The following is an 18,310-nucleotide window of genomic DNA, read 5'->3' as shown; positions in this document are numbered from 1 at the left end:
AAGTAGGTGGCACCTCGTTGCATGGAGTTTTGAATTGTTCAAGGAGGCTGAGAAATGTGATTGTATTTTGAAAAGAAAACCATATTAGTGACGTTTTCATGCCTGTTTGCTTAAGCTTTATGTGCCTGATGCTTTCTGTACACATAGCAGATACTTGCCTACATAATTTAGTAGCATAGGAGCTTTGTATGTGTGCACAATATTGGTATATTTGACAATTGTATATTTGCTCTGCATGACAAAAATAAGACCAGTTCTGCTGGGCTGAAATAAGGAGCACACAAAGGATGTTTTGGAGGGTTGTTAAAGAGATTAGTGTTTGTTCAGCCAGTTTATTATAGTTAAAGCAGTAATTGTAGGGGGTTTAGTCTCCACGCAGACAATATGAGTCAATCATAATTCCTTCAGAGTTTTTAGGCAGAATGTATAAATACTTGTAAAAAAGATGTTTTGTCTTTTCCGATTTATAATTACTCTTTACTACTGCAAACAGAGAACAGGTATGGTGTATGGTATAGCGTGCTTGAAAAGAGGAACGTTTTCTGAAGCCCAGAGAGAAGCCAGGGCCTGGAGCTTCTGCAAGACAAATTAACCTTTGAAGCCTTGTGCTACTACAGCACAGGCTTTTCTGGTGCCTGGAGCTACCACAGAACAAACACCCAAAACCCTGCCCCAAGCTCTGCAGTGCAAGGGGCAGCTGACACTGTGAAGAAGCAGGCAGGCAAGATTGGCATCCCCTGCTCCAGGGAGAAAGGCTTTTGCCATTACCCTTCTGAAAGATGGGAGGAATTCCACCTCATGTCAGGATACTCCGAGGATCCAGGCTTATATAATGATATTTGCTGGTTTTAGACAAGATCAGTTCCCAGCCTTGCTAATAGGTATTTCCAGAGCTAAAGTGGATGGATACTGACAGCTTCTGCTTTGTATCCCCACAAGCTGAAGGATAAGACAATGCTGAAAATAGTACTTAACTCTGTGCTGTTGACCTCCTACCCAACTGTGCCACATCCACATTCACAGAACCATAACCTCACTGACTTGCATTGAGAACTAAGGGACGCATTGTTACTGACCCAAATTCATCCCATTCAGTTTCTTTACAGCAGCATTTGACCCCAAACCTGTCCTTTTAAGCAGCATCTCTTCACTTTGAAAGGACAAAAAAATCTCCCAGAGCTTGATCATGTAGAAGCAGTTTGAGGTTTGGGGTTGCTGTATTTAGTGCTAGGAACTGACAAAGGAGAATGCTCAGGAAAATAGCAAAATGTCGAGGGACTTCCAATATTTAGAACAGAAGAAAAAGCAGCACTTAGATATGTACAGCCCTTACTGCAGAGGCAGAGCTAATGAATGACCAGGAGTGCTAGGCGTCTCAAAGGTTTGCTTCCTTGCTGACATTCTGGGTGGCTGTATGACCTGATGTGTTGGGCAGAGACTCTGTGGTCTGACAAGGCCTTGCTTCACTTGAGACATGCATTTTGGTTTAAAATTTATGCCTGTGACTAGTTAGAAGAAAAGCATTGTTCTCTGATACACAACCTGGGCACATCAATTGCAGATGGAGAAAGTAGACCAGATCCATAGAATTTGAGTGCTACAGGCAGGACTGGCTTTATTTTACAGTGGAGAGCCTTCATCTGAACATGCAGTAGGTGCCTCTGGTGATTCCTATGCAGTGACTTCAAGCAGCCTTGTCTTGAGCTCATGGAAAATTTCAGAGTGATACCAAGCTGATAAAAAGGCAGCAGATCTTTGTACAGCCTCTGACTGGGGGGAAAAGCCAACCTACACCAAATTCCTCCAAAGCAAGGCTCTGAAAGATGGTCTCCTGGTTTCAAAAGGCTTGTCCTAAATCATCTTACAGTGATGGATTTATAGTAAGTAACCGTAGTGTGAGGTGTCCCTGCCCATGGCAGAAGGGTGGAACTAGATGATCTTAAGGTCCTTTTCAACCCTAACTATTCTATGACTCTATGATTCTGTAGAGGCAATAATAGAATTTGTAGTCTGTACGATGTATAGACAATAGAGTTCACTGTTAATTGTCTCTCGTTGAGTTTGCTGAATGGGTGAGGAAGAGAACAAGGTGCTTTCCAGTTGTCGGCCCCTGTCTGATTGCACTGGTGGTGCCCATCCTTTGGTCAGTGCTGAGCAGTGCTGCTGTACAGGGGCAGAGCAGCAGTTCCAGCCCCCTTGTGCTCTGCTGCTCCTCTCTGGACCTGCTGCCTGTCCTGTGGGGACATAACCAGTCCTGTGGCCCCAGTTTAGCTTAATCCTCTCTAGGGCTGCTGGCACCTATGGGTGAATGCCCACACCAGCACCAGGGCAGCACCAGGGAAAAGTGTCTGTGTGTATGTTGTCCATGGCAGCTGGGCCAGCAAGCCTTCTCCTATGGGAGTAGGTGATACTGACAACATGGGCTTTCATTGACATAGCTTACGGTGCAAGTGAAGGCAGCAAGAGCTTTTGTACCTGTGTAACTATGCTGTCTTGGGATCTTGCCTGTATAGAAATGATACAGAAAATTAACAAACCCTCCACACCATTATATCAAATTTAACAAACATTGCTATGGTGCAGACATGACCTAATATTGTCAGGTTTGATGTCATTAGTGAAATTCCATCATAGGAATTCATCCACCAACTCTTTTAGTGCTGCTTCCAGAAGAAAACCCACTATTACAGTAGCTGTTTTTATCAGAAGTGTCACAGCAACTGGTGCTTTACTTGACAGTCCTGGAGAACTAAACACTGCAGAATCTGCAGTGTTTGATTTGTGGTTTGAAAAGGAGGGAGAGAGCATGTCTGTGGGCTGACTGATGAGATGAAAACTGCATAATGTGGTTTGGATGGAAAAAGAATTGAAAAATTACCATTGAGTAAGTGGAGTCAAAGCACAGAAAACAGACACTTTCTCAAAGCTTTCTAGTTTGATCTCAAAAGTAATCACACTAAAAATCACAGTGTTTAGGACTGTGATTTTGCTAATGTTCAGATAGATGAATCCACAGCTTGGAAGAAAGTACCCTATACTTTGATGAAGGCAGAGAGGAGCACAGGACCCACTATTCAGTGTTCAGTCCTTCCTTGGCCAGTTCTTTTGTGGCTGGGGATGAAAAAGCACTGAGTAGCTGAAAGCACTAGTGACAGTTGAGGGAAAAATGGAAAAGTATAGAGTCATTTTCCCAAGTGTTCCAAGCTGACCACACAGCACTGAGGCACCCATGTACCTGCTATATGTGACTTACCGTATCCACCATATGACTGTGACCTCAAACAGAGAAAGGGAAGTTACCTCCACAGGAAACGATCTGAATGTTCTGAAAACCCTTGATGGCGAAAGCCTCGCTCTATTGAATTCACTAGGAAGATTCTGTGAATTTTAATGAAATCAAGATTTTACCCTGAAACTCTCAGCCACTGTACAAGGCACCAGCAGGCCTGCCTCATGCTCAGACTCTGACTGATAGATGGGAAAACCCATCAGTGAGAGGCAGGCAAGAAAGGACAAGCTCGTATGTAGAACTGCTATAGGAGTTTTGTGTCTTCCTCTGACATACATGGTATGTGTCATTTGCCAGCAGAAAATCCTAGTGCCAGCTTTGCAAATCGTAAGTGGTTAAAAATTACTTACTTCAAAAATACATCCTTTGGCTTGCAGGGGAAGCAGCTCCATGTGGTCCAGCTAATTCCCATGTACATCCAGGAGGATGTCTGCTACTCAGAGCCTCTGGATACACCTGATTATCTAGGTCTAGCAGAGATGACGAAGCTGAAGCTCAGTAAAGTAATGAACACGACTATAACAACTTCCTGCAGGTGTAGAATCCATAGATGTCTGTTTCGTATCTGTTAGGATTCTACTCTAACTCTGTTAGAGTTCTTGTAGCTGCCAACAAAACAGCAATTTGGAGTCCAATTATGTGTAACAGGGATCAGCCCTCCCTTGATCCTCTTCCCTGTTCTTCGGAGAACTTCCTTAACCTGGAAGTTTAGAGGGTTAATTATGAAGTTATCTTCAGCAAGGGCTCAAGTACATCCAGCACAAATTGAGAGGAAACACGAGTTATTTGTGTGTTTGTGGCCTCCTTCAGCAGGTCTGTGCAGACCTAGTTCCCATTCTGCTCTGTTGGTGTGCAGGCAGTCTCATCACTGGTCTGAACAGCCCGACCTTGAGGGAAGCTGAGGATGGGCAAGAGCCCAGGGAAGGATCCTGCAGGATATGTTACCAGGGTCCAGCATTCCTCATCCAGGGAACTATCCATCCATGGAAGAATGTCTCCAGAGGATGAGGCAGTAATAAGGCTGACTGTACCCTTAAGCTTCTCAGTACTCTGCTGCCAGGAACCCCCATCATTAAACTGAGGAGTTACAAATTAAATTGGGCAGCCAGAGCCACACAGACTACACAGGAGAGAAGTACCGGCAGAGGAAGGAGAGAATCAGGTGGTGGTATTGCTCTGGTTGGTAGAAAATTGCACATCTGTGGTGTGAAAGAGGTAGACTTGCAATTGTTTGAAGAGATGGTTGCCATCTGTGGCTGGCGATGGAGCATTGTCTTCCCTGTTCTGAAATGGGTGCTTCGTCCACCCTGATACCCTGCAGCAGAGGTTCCTGTATGGCCTAACAGCAACCTACCCTTTAAAGCAGATTTTTTTGGCTGGAGCAGGCTGACATGGTGCATACTGTGCTTTCCTGTTCAGGCATTCAAAAACAAAGCTTTGGGGTCTTTTTGCTTATTTCATTTGCATTTATATTTGTTTCAGGTTTAGTTAGTAGTACAGTGGCCATGCTGGTAGTAGGCATAAAGGTGCCTTGTAAGTAGTAGTTTGGACTGTTAAACCATGGAAGTAACACATGGGCCTGCTCAAGGGAGCAGCCTGGGGAGCAAGAACTCCCCAGACCCCCACAGGCAGTAGGTGTACTAGTGGTTTCCAAAGGCTGAGAAAGCACCTCATGCTGCTGGGGCATACCTAGGAACAGAACCAGGTCCAAGTTTTGGGCTCTATCCCTACTTACCTGTTGTCTGTCCAGCAGCCATTAAAGCAAGTGAGGGAGATGGAAGCTGCAGCCCCCAGGGTGCCTTGATCTCACCCCTGGTGAAATGCCTCCAGGTTGATGCTCACAGTGAGGTCCATGCGGGTGGTCTGTGCTGTCTGTAGTTGGGGGTGGGTGAGAACCCTGAGCGTTTTCCTGGGTGTAAGGTCAGTTTTGGCTGCAATGCTTCTCCAAGGAGCTACTCTCACTAATGCAAAATGCTTCAGTTACTACTACATAAATAACGAAGTCTTTCTAAACAGTGCAAAATGAAGAGCTTTTATTGAGCGGCGCCCACCAGGGTTGACCTGGTGCTTTCTGGCAGTGGCCATGGTGGGGACACATAGGGGAGCAGGGTGCCCTGCCCTGCTCAGAGCCAAGCTCCCCAGCAGAGGAGGGGTGGGAGAAGCAGCATCTTCACCTGAAAGAACTGCCATGTCATTGGGGTGTATTCTGGGGTCTCCCCCATGAGCTGAGGGGAGAGTTAGGATAAAATTAGGTTAAATTTATCCGGTGAGTGTTAGCATAAATTCTTAAGATCAGACAGGGAGACGAAAACGGGCACTGGGACAGACAGTTTCAAAGGGGGATCCATTAAAAAATACGTGCTTATTTGACAGACTGGAATGTTTTTCAAAATAAGATCAGACATAAAATAAGATAGTGTGGAGTGAAAGCAGCACTAAAACCACAAAGGACAGCAGGAGTGAACATGTGTGGAACTTGACATTATTTTTTCTTACTCCAAAAATGTATCATTCCTTGGGCCTGAAAGTCTCTGATGCAAACACCAGGCTGTGGATGTTTTGTCATTTCTACTAAACACTGAGCAAATTATCCTGTTTGGCTGTATAAGGAAAGAGAACTGGACATTTTGTCCAATCCATGATATTTTTAGTTGATTTCCTTTCCTTGAAAGAAGTATAAACCAGTAAAAGCAAATACAAAGCATTACCTGGAGTTAGCAGGGCCCTCAGCAGTGCTGTGCCCAGGCACCCCGCAGAGGGGCTGTGGTTCTGAGGGATGAGGATGTTCCCTCATTTCCCTTGGTAAATCAAACTATTACCTTCCAAACTGCACCGTGCCTCAGCCTAGTAAACCTGGAACCTTTATTTTTGTGTGGTGGTGTGTTGTATCCTATGTTTTCCAAGCAAGGGAGCCAGTGTAACCCGCCCTGGTAGCGCAAAGGGACCCAGAAAGAGAGAGGAAGATAAAATGAATTTAAATTCCAAAGGGGTTTCAGTGCTGGTTTCCTAGTCCCCGAGTCAGCAATGTGTTTGTGAAAATTCAGCCTTTTTGTCTCTTAGAAAAAAAGGGCTAAATCTACATCGGTGGCCCAGTCTAGGTTTGCTATTCTTTGCATTTTCTATTCAAGTGAATGAGAGTGAATGAAGTGGCCTGGGACCCTTTATTTGATCTACTCAATTGCATAAAGTGACAGAATTCTAATATATTTGTTTAATGCTCTTCAATGGGGCTTTCACTTTCCAGCTTGCAAATGAAGGCTCAAGCTGCAAAGTTTTGTCCTTTTTTTCTTTCCCCCCTTTTTTTCCCTGGCAGAGGGACCATATTTCATAACTCGGGCCACGGTTTGAAGTGATTTCGAGAGGAGTTTTAGACTCGAAAAGTGGGAAATAAAGAAACAGATGTGAAGTTATTGTAAATTCTTATAGTGGGCTCTGGGGCTATTGTAAACCCACTGCAGGCGGTCCAAAGCCTCTCTTTTTCATGCTGTAATTGAAACATATTAATTAGATAATTTGTTGTTAGTTTAAAAGAAAACAAATACAGCCCCTCCAAGGCTTCACAGCCCCGGCTTCTTTTTGTTAATAAAAACAAAACAAAAAACCACAATCCACAAAGTGACATTTATATTAAGATTCCGAGCTAATTCGAAGCTGGGGGGTGGGGGGCTGTTGGCATGAAGCTGCTCAGTTTTGTTTCCCTCGCCCCAGCCCCACTTTTGCTCGCAAACACCTCGATAGAGGGGTCAGTCCGGAGAGGGAACTTGTCACACGTAGCGGGGGGAGAAGACTCAAAAAATAAAGAAAGAAAAAGGAAAAAATGAGAAAGGATTCCCATTCCGTGAATCACTGACGGGATCGCAGCAACCCGGCTCCACTGGTTTACCGAGCAGAGCCGGGCTCAGCCCCATCCTCCGGGAGGAAAGAGCTTTTGCCTGGAAGGAAAGGGCTCTGTGCATGAGTGCTTGTAATGGCATAAAATAAACCTTACATGCATTCCCCCAGCCCTCCGAAATGCCGAAACCCGACGGAGGGCTCGGCCGCGCTGATGCTGTCGCCCCCGCGCCTCTTCCCTGGCTCCCGCTGCAGCCCCGTGTGTATTGACATTGGACTTGAGCCATCAGGGAGTCTGAACGAGCCGGAGCAGTAAATTCGAGCGAGGCGCTGAGCCGCGGATTTGTTTGAAATAAGCAGCGCAACGCTTCGGGGAGCGCGTAGGGATGCGCGCTGGCGGCCGGGAGGTCCCGAGCTTGGGCAGAGAGAGAGGAAGAGGAAAACGGCGCTTTAAAAGTTCGGGTCGAGTCTTGCCATCGGGTTACGTATCAAGGAAGCCAGTGCGCCTTTTGGAGCTATTTCTCGTTGGGGCACGATCTCTTCAGATCGTTATCGCCCCTGATCACTGTGTCTTTTTAAAAGAGACCCTGAAAGTGCAGTTTCACTTCTTACTGAGTTCGGGTTTCATCAGTGAGGATTTGTTCTGAATGCTAGATCTTACGAGGGGAAAAAGGAAGGAAAGAGGAAAAGAGTCCTCCTCATCTAGAAATGTGGGTCATCGCTTGGTTAGGAAAAGTTTGTCGAGTTATGTGTCCATTGATCTGGCGATAAGTTGTGAATGCTTTCTTTAGCTGATCTTGTTGATATAATCGTGGGCTGGACTTGATGAATGAGTTCAGTTGTCCCCCATCTGACAAGCTTTAGCAGCTTCATGCATTTTAATCAGCCCAATGATTCATGTATTTTCCACCTTTTTTCTGTGTGTGGGATCCGTTCTCTGGAAAGAAAAAAAAAATAAAGGGTGGCAACCGGATTCATCACCCTCCGCGTTAATCTCGGGGCTTTGGTCCGTGGTGAGGAAACGGGCATGTCCCGTGGTCATGGTTCAGGGGTTCGGAGAGCTCGGGTAGGGTCAGACCCCGCGGAACCGCGGCACCACACAACGTTCTTCACTCTCTAATGACCCCTCAGGTGTCCGGGGGTCCCGTACCTGCGCGCCCGACGCCACACCTCCGCCACATCGGTTCACTCCATCGCGTCTGTCATTGCCAGAGGTTGCTGAATCCCTGTAAAATCCGGCTTGGTAAAAGGGACTGGCTGTTGGCGTAGGGAAAACCGGGAACAATTGTGAGGGTTACAGACTGCAACCCACCGCTTTGGGAAAGCAGGATCGATAGAGACAGAGCATTGATAGCAGGGGCTGGAGTGACTGCCTGGCTTGAGGTGGTCTAACGACAGGTAGAAGGCTGCGGGAGCTCGCCGGTACCCGAGCAAGATTTCGAGATGCCACTTTTAAGAAAAGCCCCACCTGACAAAATTTCAGTGTTCTCAGTCTTTGAAAGCATCTAATTCTTTACGGATTTTGATGTTTGCTCTGCATTGCAGAAGCTCAATTTTATACTTCTTAGAGAAAATTTAACTGGGGGTGTGTAGGTGATAAATACACATCCACACAGGAGTATATGTGATCCGTGTTTGTATGCGGTCTAATTGTATAGGACAGAAACGCGTGTGTGCGTATGGATATATGTATAGATCTATAGGTAGAGAACCCCCAGAACATGCTCATGTGTGTCACCTCTTCTGTAAACCGGTGATAACGACAGTTTTATCCAGTGTGTTCTGGTATGTGAATAACGACATTGATAGTAACCTCCCTGAAAGGCTGTTCATATGGTCTAGATATTGGCACTTCATTCCGATGAACGAATGCTTAGACTTCCCTCGTGTAAACTCTTTAAAAAGACAAATAAGAAACTAAATCTGCATTTCCATATTTTAATGAGAAAATATTATTTGGACGACTAGGTTCATAATTTAACGTAGACACTTTTTTAACCTTTGTCTTAAAACACACATGCTGGGAACAAGAACACCAAGATTTAAAACGCCATGCTCATTCTGTACAGGAAAAAGGTGAAAAAGAAACGTCTTTACAATTCCAATAGACACTAATGCCGTTTGTGAGGGGGTCTTTTTTTTTTTTTTTTTTTACTTTTTCTTTTTTTCTGAAGCAGTTCACAACAGAACAACAGTTCAGTTTCCAGCAAACTACCTAAAACTAGAAAGGACTATATCAAACAAAAGTGCATTTTACACGATTTAGAACCATTCCTATGCACAAACATGTACAGGTCCCCCAGCCCCCTCTCTCTGTCTGCAAAGCCCCAGCAGCAACCGGGGCGGCCCCGCGGTTTGTACCTGCTGCTGCCGTGTTGCCGGTCACTCCAGCAGCTTTCCTTAAGCCGTGCCAGGTTGTGCTTGGTGACTGGCGTTGGGTTTGGTTTGTGCTTTTGGGTTTTCAATTGTTACCATTGTTGTTGTTCGGTTTTAAGCTGTGAAATAAATAGCCACCAAATTTAAAAAGCCAAGAAACCCTCCGCTCCCCAAACCTTCCCGATAACCAGAAGTGCACAGACAAAGCAACTTCTCTTTCTCTTCCACCTGAAGACTACCGTAAACCTCCGCATTACAACAGGTACTGCGGAGGGGCCTCGTCAGTTTGCAGGATAGCTGCAAGTTCAGTATTTACATTCGAAGAGGTGCTTTGTAAACAAAACGGGCACGGAGCGGGTGAACGGGCTCCCTGCCGCAGCCGGGGGGACCTACCGCCGGGATCCCCATCCGGGCCCGTTCCCTGCGGCCCCGCAGCCTCCCCCCTCGGCGCTCCCGCCCAGCCGGCCCCCCACCGCACAAAGGCCCCGGGCACTTCCCGGCTTTTCCACGATCCAAGCGTTTGCTGCTCGGAGACTGGAAACGTCGCAGCTCTCCTGCAGTGAGACTGCAGCCGTTTCATACTGTTGGTGCGTCTAAAGCTCGGTCCTCCGTAAGCCCCGCTCTTGCCAGACAAAGGAAGGCCAGGAGGCAGCGCGGGGCCGGGTTCGCCCGGTCCAGGCAAACCGGAGATGCCTGAAGTACTTTGGGAAAAGCGGTGGTGCCCGTGGCAGTTCCTACCGGCGGGGAGCGGGTCCGGGCCTGTGCGTTTTGCCCCAGCAGAGCAGAAACCAAAGTTCAGGGCCGGGAAAGGAGCCGAGCCTCTAAGGAGGGCACGGGCGAGGGCGAGGTGGAGAAGGCAGCTCGGGCGAGCGGCAACAGCTCGGCTGCCCGCGGGAGCTGCCTGCGCTCGAGGGGAAGAGAAGGGGAAGAAGGGAAGGGAGGAGAGATCCGGGGAAACTCCGTGAGAAGGGGCGGCGGAGTCCGTGCGGGCGGCCCGGGTCAGTGCACGGCCACGGAGTGCAGCGCGGGCGTCGGGCTGGTGAGAGTCTCGCTGGGGGTGGCCGGGCTGCTCTGGCTGGTGGCAGTCTGCGAGGACGTGGGGCTGAGGGAGGGCGGCGAGTTCGAGAGGATGGTGGGGATGGGCGCGGGCAGGGCGGGCAGGGCCGGCACCGCGGCCGGGGCAGGCTTGATGGGGACGGGGATGGCCGGCAGCGTCTGCCCACCGTGGCAGAGCGGCTTGAGGGGGACGCCGTAGGCGCCGTACTCGCCACTGGCCATGGAGATAGGGGTGGCGGTGTCGATCATGCCGGAACTGTACATGTGGGGCCAGCCCGTACCGATGGAGCTGCCCACCGTAGTCAACTGGTTAGGAAGGGGGTAGGCGGCCGGCATGGGCTGCATGGTGGAAAAGGCGAGCCCCCCGGGCATCTTGTACTCTCTGGCGATGATGTTCTCGATGGCGAAGGGGTGCTTGAAGCTGGAGGGCTGGGACACGCCGAGGTTGTAGGTGGGCATCTGGGGCAGGTGGGTGCCGGAGGCGGCCAGGGCGCTGAGGCGCAGCTTGGCCTGCTGCTGCAGGTACTGCGCTGCGTCCGACGGCTTGCTGGGCGCCAGCTGCTCCGAGCGCAGCACCTTGAAGCGCTTGCGGCGGCGCAGGAAGCTGCCGTTCTCGAACATGTCCCCGCAGCTGGGATGCAGCGCCCAGAAGCTGCCCTTGCCCGGCTGGTCGGGGCGGCGCGGGATCTTGATGAAGCAGTCGTTGAAGGAGAGGTTGTGGCGGAGGGAGTTCTGCCAGCGCTGCGTGTTCTCCCGGTAGTAGGGGAAGCGGTCCATGATGAACTTGTAGATCTCGCTCAGGGGCAGCATCTTCTCCGGGGAGCTCTGGATCGCCATGGCGGTCAGCGAGATGTAGGAGTAGGGAGGCTTCTGGTCGCTGTAAGTGTTTCTGCCCGGGCGCGGCATCTTCGGTGCGGGACCCGCGGAGATCTGCAGAAGGGCAGCGACACGGAGGGGGCCGGGTGCGGGGTGAGTCCGAGGAGGTTTGCACCGACACCCGGCCTGGGAGCGGGCGGTGTGGGGCCGCGCTGCGGGAACAAGGGCTCGGGGAAGGGGCCCGGCGGCGTTCGGCCCCCGGGGGGCAGGATGGGGCTGGGGGACCCGACCCGAACTCCGCGGAGCCGGCAGCAGATAGCTCTGTGTGCCCTCCTGCCAGCGCCGGCCCCCTCCTCTCGGCCTCCCCGCGGCAGCCCGCGCCCCTCAAGTTACCCGGGTGGTAGCTCTGCCTTCTGGTCCCGGCGAGGAGGAGAAGGGGATCCCCTCCCCTCCCCTCGCCCCGTCCCCCACCCCTCTCTACGCCAGCCCCGCATGTGCCCACCTTAAAGTTGCTGGAAGTTGACAGTCCGCATCCGGGACGCAGCCAGAGTCCGGGCTCTTTCCCGCCCCGCTCCTTCGGCGTGTCTCCTGCTCCTTCCCCGGCCGCTCTGCTCCGGTTTAGTCCTGAGGAGACAGCGAGCTGGCTCGGGGTTGGGAATCCTCCTGTACGCCCTCCCTTCTCCTTTGAGGGCTTCTTTTACACCACCGGCAGCTGGGCTGTAGCAGAGGCTCGTCCGCTTCTCTGCATCCGCAGTGAGCTAAGTAGTTGCCTCCATGTCCTTCCTCTAACCATCTGATAGTTTTATGTGGTGACATGAGCAGAAAAGACCCCTGTAGAGGCGCTTCATTAATGTGCCACTTCTTTGCTATCATCTGACAATCGCCTTGGGAGCAGGGGGAGGGGAACGGGGAGGAGGGGGCTGGGAGAAAGGCATAATCTGGTTTCATTTACACCTATTTACATGGACACCTTGGGCCAATGGGAATCATTTCCATTTGAAGACAAGGCGAGGGGTGAAAAGGCTCCGCCAGCTGAATCGCGGTGCGGTGGGACCCAGTGCCTGCGGGGGGGGTGGAGGAATATGCACTAACCTCGCTGTGGACTTTGCAGGAAGCTTAGTCTGCAGTTCACACTTATCAGCGGAGGTGCCGAGCAGTGGGATGTTTGACATGGAAATTGCTTGGCTGTGGTATTCTGTTTGTTCTGCATTGTTATCTGATTTGTATTGTTGGCTAACTTGAGGCGAGCCTTTCTCCCTGTAAGGAGAGACTTTCTCTGCCAAATCCGCTCTCCCCGAGCGAAGGTTCTTTCGAGGAGAGAACAGATCAGGGCTTCTCCTTAGCTTCCCATCCCCACCCCCGCGCAGGCAGGGCCGTGGCTCTGTTGTCCCCAGGGCGCTGTACATCACCCCAGCTCCGCGGACCTGTTGGTGCAAAGCTGGGGACTCGCCTTAGAACCCCCGACAGCGGCCGGGGCACGGCCCCGGTGGGCTGCAGCCGAGCTGACCCCGGGGCGGGCTACCGGTCTGTGTCACCGGTCACTGCTCTAAATACTGGGGAGTGTGTGATGTGTATTCCAGAGGCTGCGGTGCATCCTGTCACCCTGAAACCAGAATATGAGGTTTACTTGGGAGGAGGGAGGAAGGTGGTGAATACACATCCAGTCCGTTAAAAGTATTTTCGTAGCCGGTCAATAACTCACCAAAACGTAACTTAAACACGATGAATTTAGGAGATTAAACAGTTTCATTAATATTGAAATGGCTGCTGAGGCTGAGCGCGCCCGCTTGAGATGCAAGCACACGTTTTTCAATATTAACAGAAGTACTTGAGGAAAAGAATAATGTCACCTTCTTAATTCAGCAAAAACAGCCGGGGGGCGGGGGGGAGCACTGCTGCGGGGCTGGCAGCCTTCTCGGGGGACAGTGCCCGTGGAGCAGGGCCCCCCCCTAAACCCGGCAGCAGCTCGGAACACGCTATTCCCGCGGCGGCTCCGGATGGTGGGTGTTAAACTGCGGCACCCGCTCCAAACCGCTGCCCTCGGTCCCGTCTAATCCCTCTCTCTCGGGGCAGGATGTCGTTTAAAGAATAATGGGCAAATAACTGTGTTTCTCGGAACCCGAGCAGCCGGCAGCGTCCCCGCACTGCCCAGGGTAACGAGCCCTTTTGGGGGGACCTGCCGCTCGTGTGTCCCCGTTTGCAAAGGGGGGGGGGAACACGGGGGCGCTGGAGCGGTTCGGAGTCCGGCGCTGCCCTCCTCGGTTCCCGGACCCGGAAAGGGAGGTAAGGCGGCCCCCCACTTTTTGGGGGTTGTGGTGAGAGGTGACGAGCCGGTGGACGTTTGTTAGAGGGCAGGAAAGACAATACTCTGAAATGAGGAGAGATTCCTCCCAGCATCCCTTAGGACACCGGGCTTCTGGTTTTGAACCGAGAGATCCCCAAAAAAATCTGGGTTTAATGGACACCTCCCCAAAGTCTAACACCCCTCTGGTCGAGTTTTGTCTCTCAAACCAAATTTGCTGCTGTCAAACGCGGAGCTCAGAAACAGCGCAGGAGTGACTAAAATAATTGGCTGACAAACCCTTTCTCCCCTGTTTCTGCCAGTACCCTTTCTTTTCAAAGAAAGAAAAAAAGCCAAAAAACAACCGCCGGCGCAAATGGTAACCCTCAAGCTGTAAAGTTAAAGGAAAGTCTCCTTCCTTTGTCATTTGCTGTCCGGGTGCGATCGAGGTGCGGCTGCACTGCGCCCGGGTCGGAGGGTTTGGTTTTATTTTATCCCCCCCACAGTCCGAAGGGCTGAGTGAGCGCACGGGTAGGACAGGCAAAGCCACCCGGGGAAGCGGCAGCCGGGGGCTCACCTCGTGTGGAGCACGCAACAGATGACGGACCTGTGCAATATAGGGTTTAATTGTGACTTGTAACTTTGCCTTTTACTGTGAAAAGCCAGCGTTAGAGAGGGGAGGGTGCGAGTGAATCCAAATCCATTGTGTGGAAAACCAAAACCAATCGACGTTTTTCTGAAGCCTAATTCAAATCAGGAGCTCGGGGGAAGTGTTGGGAAAACTGTATAAAATACACATAAGTCAATTATATCAATGTGCAAGCCCAATGGAAATCTATTTGGCGCAATAACCATTCAGCCCTTGCATGGAGCCCATCGCGGACCACCTTTCTGCATGGAAGGTTCGCAATAGCTCCCTTTCCCACAAGCAGGACCACACACGTTTACAGATTTGGTAATAATTTATGCTAATTTTCCTCCATAAATCCACAATTCGCCTCAGTGGCAAGCGAGGCTGTTGAGAGAGGAAAAGGAGACAGAAAAGTGACAAATGCAATATTGATTTTGAATCCTTGTGGCTGCAAGCAGGTGTGTGGCTGTGCAGAGCGGAGGAGTGGGAGTAGGGCTGGGGGGAGCCGAGAAGTTTTCCAGGGATAAAAAGAGGAGAAAGAAAGAAAGAAAGAGAAAACTCCGCTCTGTGTGAGAGAATAGCTCACAACCTTGTTAATATTTACAAACCAGTTGGGAGAAAAGAGAAGGGAGGGGGGAAGTACCAGCTTCTTAAGGTTTCCTAGGCTGCGAAACACAATGCCAGGCTCCGAGCAAGCTTCCCCCGGTTTGGGAAGTCAGCCCCGGGCTGCCGGTTGCTGCTCCAGCTCGGCTGAGCCTCGCTCTTTTTGTTTTTGTAATGGTTCTGCTTCTCTTGGCTTCTTGGGGCCGGGCGGGAGAAGGAAATGGAGAGATTTGGGCTCCCCAGCTTTTCGCGGTGCTGGAGGTCCCAGTGCGGTTCCCGAAGCGCTCTGGGAACGGCGAGGCTCTGTCCCACCCGCATTCTTCACCGCATCTGCCACTTTGGCGTGAAGCTACTTAGCGCCCTTTCAAAGGGATTTCGTCCCTTGCCCGAGGAGCACTAACCCCCCGCCTGTCCTGGGCTGGCTGCGGTCTGCTCCCCAGCCTGCGCCAGCGGCCCCTCCGCCTCCGCCCGTCTGCCCCCCCACGCCCGCCGCCTCCTCGTCTCTACTTCGTGCCGGCTCCGGTGGGCGATGTCCTCGCCCGCCCCGTCGTGGGGTTCCAGCGCCAATGGCCTGACCGGGCACCAGCCCCGCCGGGGCCGGAACGGGGGATCCGCACAGACCGGGGAGCCCTCCTGCTCAGGCTGCAGGACCGGGGACGAGGCAGCTCCGAACCGGGACCCGCGGCTGCCCAGTCTGAGGGAAACAGGTGGAGGGTGCCCAAGCGCCCCGGCCCGGGGCCCGCCTGCGTGCGGTGCGCGGTTGTGCGGTGAGCTCTTCTCCTCCGCCCTCCACCCAGCCCGCGGTCCCCCCAGGCCCGCCGGGGACCCCCCAGGGCGGCTCCGAGGGGTGCCCGGGTTACGCGGGTCCCACACGACGAGCTGCCCCCCTGTTCCCCTCCCCCCGGGGATGCGGGCTCAGCCGCCGCCTCCACGCCGCTCCCGAGCGTTGGGTTAGTCCGGGTTCCAGCCTGAGTCTCGCCGTTACTGCCCCGAGAGCCTGGCTTTGCGGTAAACTTCCCTTCCCGGGGCCGCTGGGTGTTTATCCTCACGTTTGGGATTTGCGGGTTTGTTTATTTATTTATCTGCAGAAGCATCAGGGGAGGCCTCGCCAACTTCTTCTTTTTAATCTCCCCTTTTAAATAAATGTCGCGTTTCAAGCTGCCCCCTCTTCTCTTTTTGGCATTGTAGGAAATATTGAAAATGCCACCTTAGTATTGAAGGGATTAACTTGCTTTTCTCCCAGGCGCTAACTCTGGTGTAAAGGGAGCAGTAGATCAACTGTATAATGTGTGCACTGTTTGGTCATTTGTACAAGCAGAACAAAGGTTGAGCTAAGCCAAATTGCATTGCACTTGTGAACCGAGTCCCAATTTGAAGTATCTTTTACAGCAGGGGGAATGAGAACAATTTCGTGTATGTCTAAAAGGGAATAACAAAGCCACTTTCTAGAGCATCTCAAAGTGAAGTAGTGAGGCGTGACATTCCCAGGGTGAGGAGGGACAAAGGCAGGGTCAGGGGGATGAAAAAGGGAATCAAACAGCCACTTTCACATGTCTGCCCTCAACTGCTGCACCTCTCCATAATAGGAAACAACTGTTGTAAAAAGGGGGATTGCTCCCATTCATTCAAAATAGCAAATGATAGCTAAACAACATTGTCAAAACTGAATCAACTTCTGTGCAGTACCACCCAGAAAAAGGTATTGTGCTTTGGTTAATAGCTGGGTGGAGCAAACTCGATTTGCCTTTCTTTTGCTGCCTTCTTTTTGCTTTCTTTCTTTTTTTTTTTTTTTTTTCCCTTTCCTTTCTTTCTCTTTTCCCTTTTCTCTCTCCTTCCCTCTTTTTTTTTTTGGGGGTGGGGGTGTGGGGTGGGGGTGGATCTCTTCTCCTCTCTCCAGATCAGGCCGTGTCATAAACCTGGTGTTTAATCATCAGCCTTTTTTCCACAGCGGGCTCCTCTCGCCCGCTCTGTCCCCCTCAGCTCACTCTCCCGTCACTGTTCCCGTACAACACCAGAGAGCGGAAAACCGAGCTGGGACCGGTGCGGGATCTGCCGCTCATGGGAATCTGCTCGGGGTTGCGCGCCTGTGCCGCCGGGCAGCCCCCTCCAAATGACTGACTTGTCCCATAGCCAACATTCTGAAATGGCTTTTATGACAATCGAGGGTGATTTTAAACTGTAAATCCATCAGAGTAGCGGCGTGCATGGGGCGGTGGTTTCCTCTCTGTAAAACCCCCTGCGGGATTCGGGCTCAGGCAGACTTCGAGGGATGTTTCCCCCACCTGTGAGTCCTTAACGAGACGGGATAACGGGGTGAGACCGCACAGCACCTGCGGGGCTCTACCCATTGGCGGGGGCACGCTTGCGGTCAGCTCCGTGCGGGGCCCTGCGCTTCCCGCGCCACCCACCGAGCGGCCCGCACCGGTAGGACAACCCGCGGGCCCGTCTTACGGGGAAGCGGCTGCTATGTGTGTGTTGCAATGCCTATTTCCCTTTCCCTTCCGCTCCCTACCTTTCCTCCTTCATAACACGAGCAACAATCCCATCTTCCCGTCAACCCTCGGCTCTGCAGCAAAACCCGCATTAACCTTCTTTAATATTTCATTCTTGGAAGAGGTTCTTAGGATCTAACTTCAGAAAAGATTTCCCCGCAGCGATTTCTTCCAGCATATTTTTCCTCCGTCTTTATTAGGGAGAGATGCTGCACTCGCGCAGCATTCAGTCAGCTAAAGAGGAAAGAAGTTAACAGAGGAATTTTTTTCCCTTTTGGCAGGGAAAGGTTTTACATGGGGGTAGAAGCCATGGGGGTGGCGGGGTTGGGGCTCCGCGGTTCGGGCGGCCGCCCTCGCCTTTCCCGTGCCCGGCGGGGTTTCCGCTCCAGCTCGCTCTCTCGTGGGCGCGACCCGCAGCCCCTCGCCCCGCACCTTCCCTCGTCCGGGCCGCTGTCCCGGTGGCGGGAGGAGCCGGGGCCCCGCGGAGCTGGCGGGAGCCCTGCGCGGAGCCGCCTGGGTGAACGCGTTGTGTATCTCACGTTATCGCCCCGCTGTCTGCAGGCAATGTAGATTTTTCAAAGATCTAATGAATAAACAACCAGCAAGCGCTGGCGGTGTCATTTACATTGTTAATGCCTACATGTGTATAATAAATATGCATTTGTATGGCTTCAGATAAACTCTTTTCGGTTTCTAACCTGTGGTAATTTTTTTTTTTTTAAAGCAGTCTTCTCCGAGAAGCCAGTTTTCCTGGTCGTTTCCTGAGCTGCTGGGGAATGAAGGGACACGGCGGGGGGTGGCCGGGACAGGGAGGGAGGCGGATGCCGCGGAGGGCAGCTACCGCTGCTCATCGCTCGGTGCAACTCGCCACGGTTCTAGCAGCAGAATTTAACTGTCCAATATTAGCTCACGGTATTAGTCTGGAGGTGCAAAGA

The 18,310-nt window shown here is 51.6% G+C and overlaps 1 protein-coding gene across 1 annotated transcript; it reads right to left on the bottom strand.

Moving 5' to 3' along the window:
• Positions 1 to 10,495: 10,495 nt before the first annotated feature.
• FOXB1 (forkhead box B1) lies at positions 10,496 to 11,903 on the bottom strand. The gene is made up of 2 exons (XM_065688564.1): positions 11,871 to 11,903; positions 10,496 to 11,482 (listed from the first exon to the last, which is right to left on the bottom strand). Exon 2 carries the CDS (start codon positions 11,456 to 11,458, stop codon positions 10,496 to 10,498), a length of 963 nt encoding a protein of 320 aa, XP_065544636.1. The 5' UTR covers positions 11,459 to 11,482; positions 11,871 to 11,903.
• Positions 11,904 to 18,310: the final 6,407 nt, after the last annotated feature.

The sequence above is a fragment of the Lathamus discolor genome, chromosome 8 (genome assembly GCF_037157495.1).
Source record: "Lathamus discolor isolate bLatDis1 chromosome 8, bLatDis1.hap1, whole genome shotgun sequence".
NCBI classification, from domain to species: Eukaryota; Metazoa; Chordata; class Aves; order Psittaciformes; family Psittacidae; genus Lathamus; species Lathamus discolor.
The sequence above is the reverse complement of the archived record's forward strand: the minus strand, read 5'-3'. Positions and strand labels throughout refer to the sequence as shown.

Excerpts from the sequence above, each read along its gene's own strand:
- FOXB1 (XM_065688564.1), bottom strand. The coding sequence starts at position 11,458 with ATGCCGCGCCCGGGCAGAAACACTTACAGCGACCAGAAGCCTCCCTAC.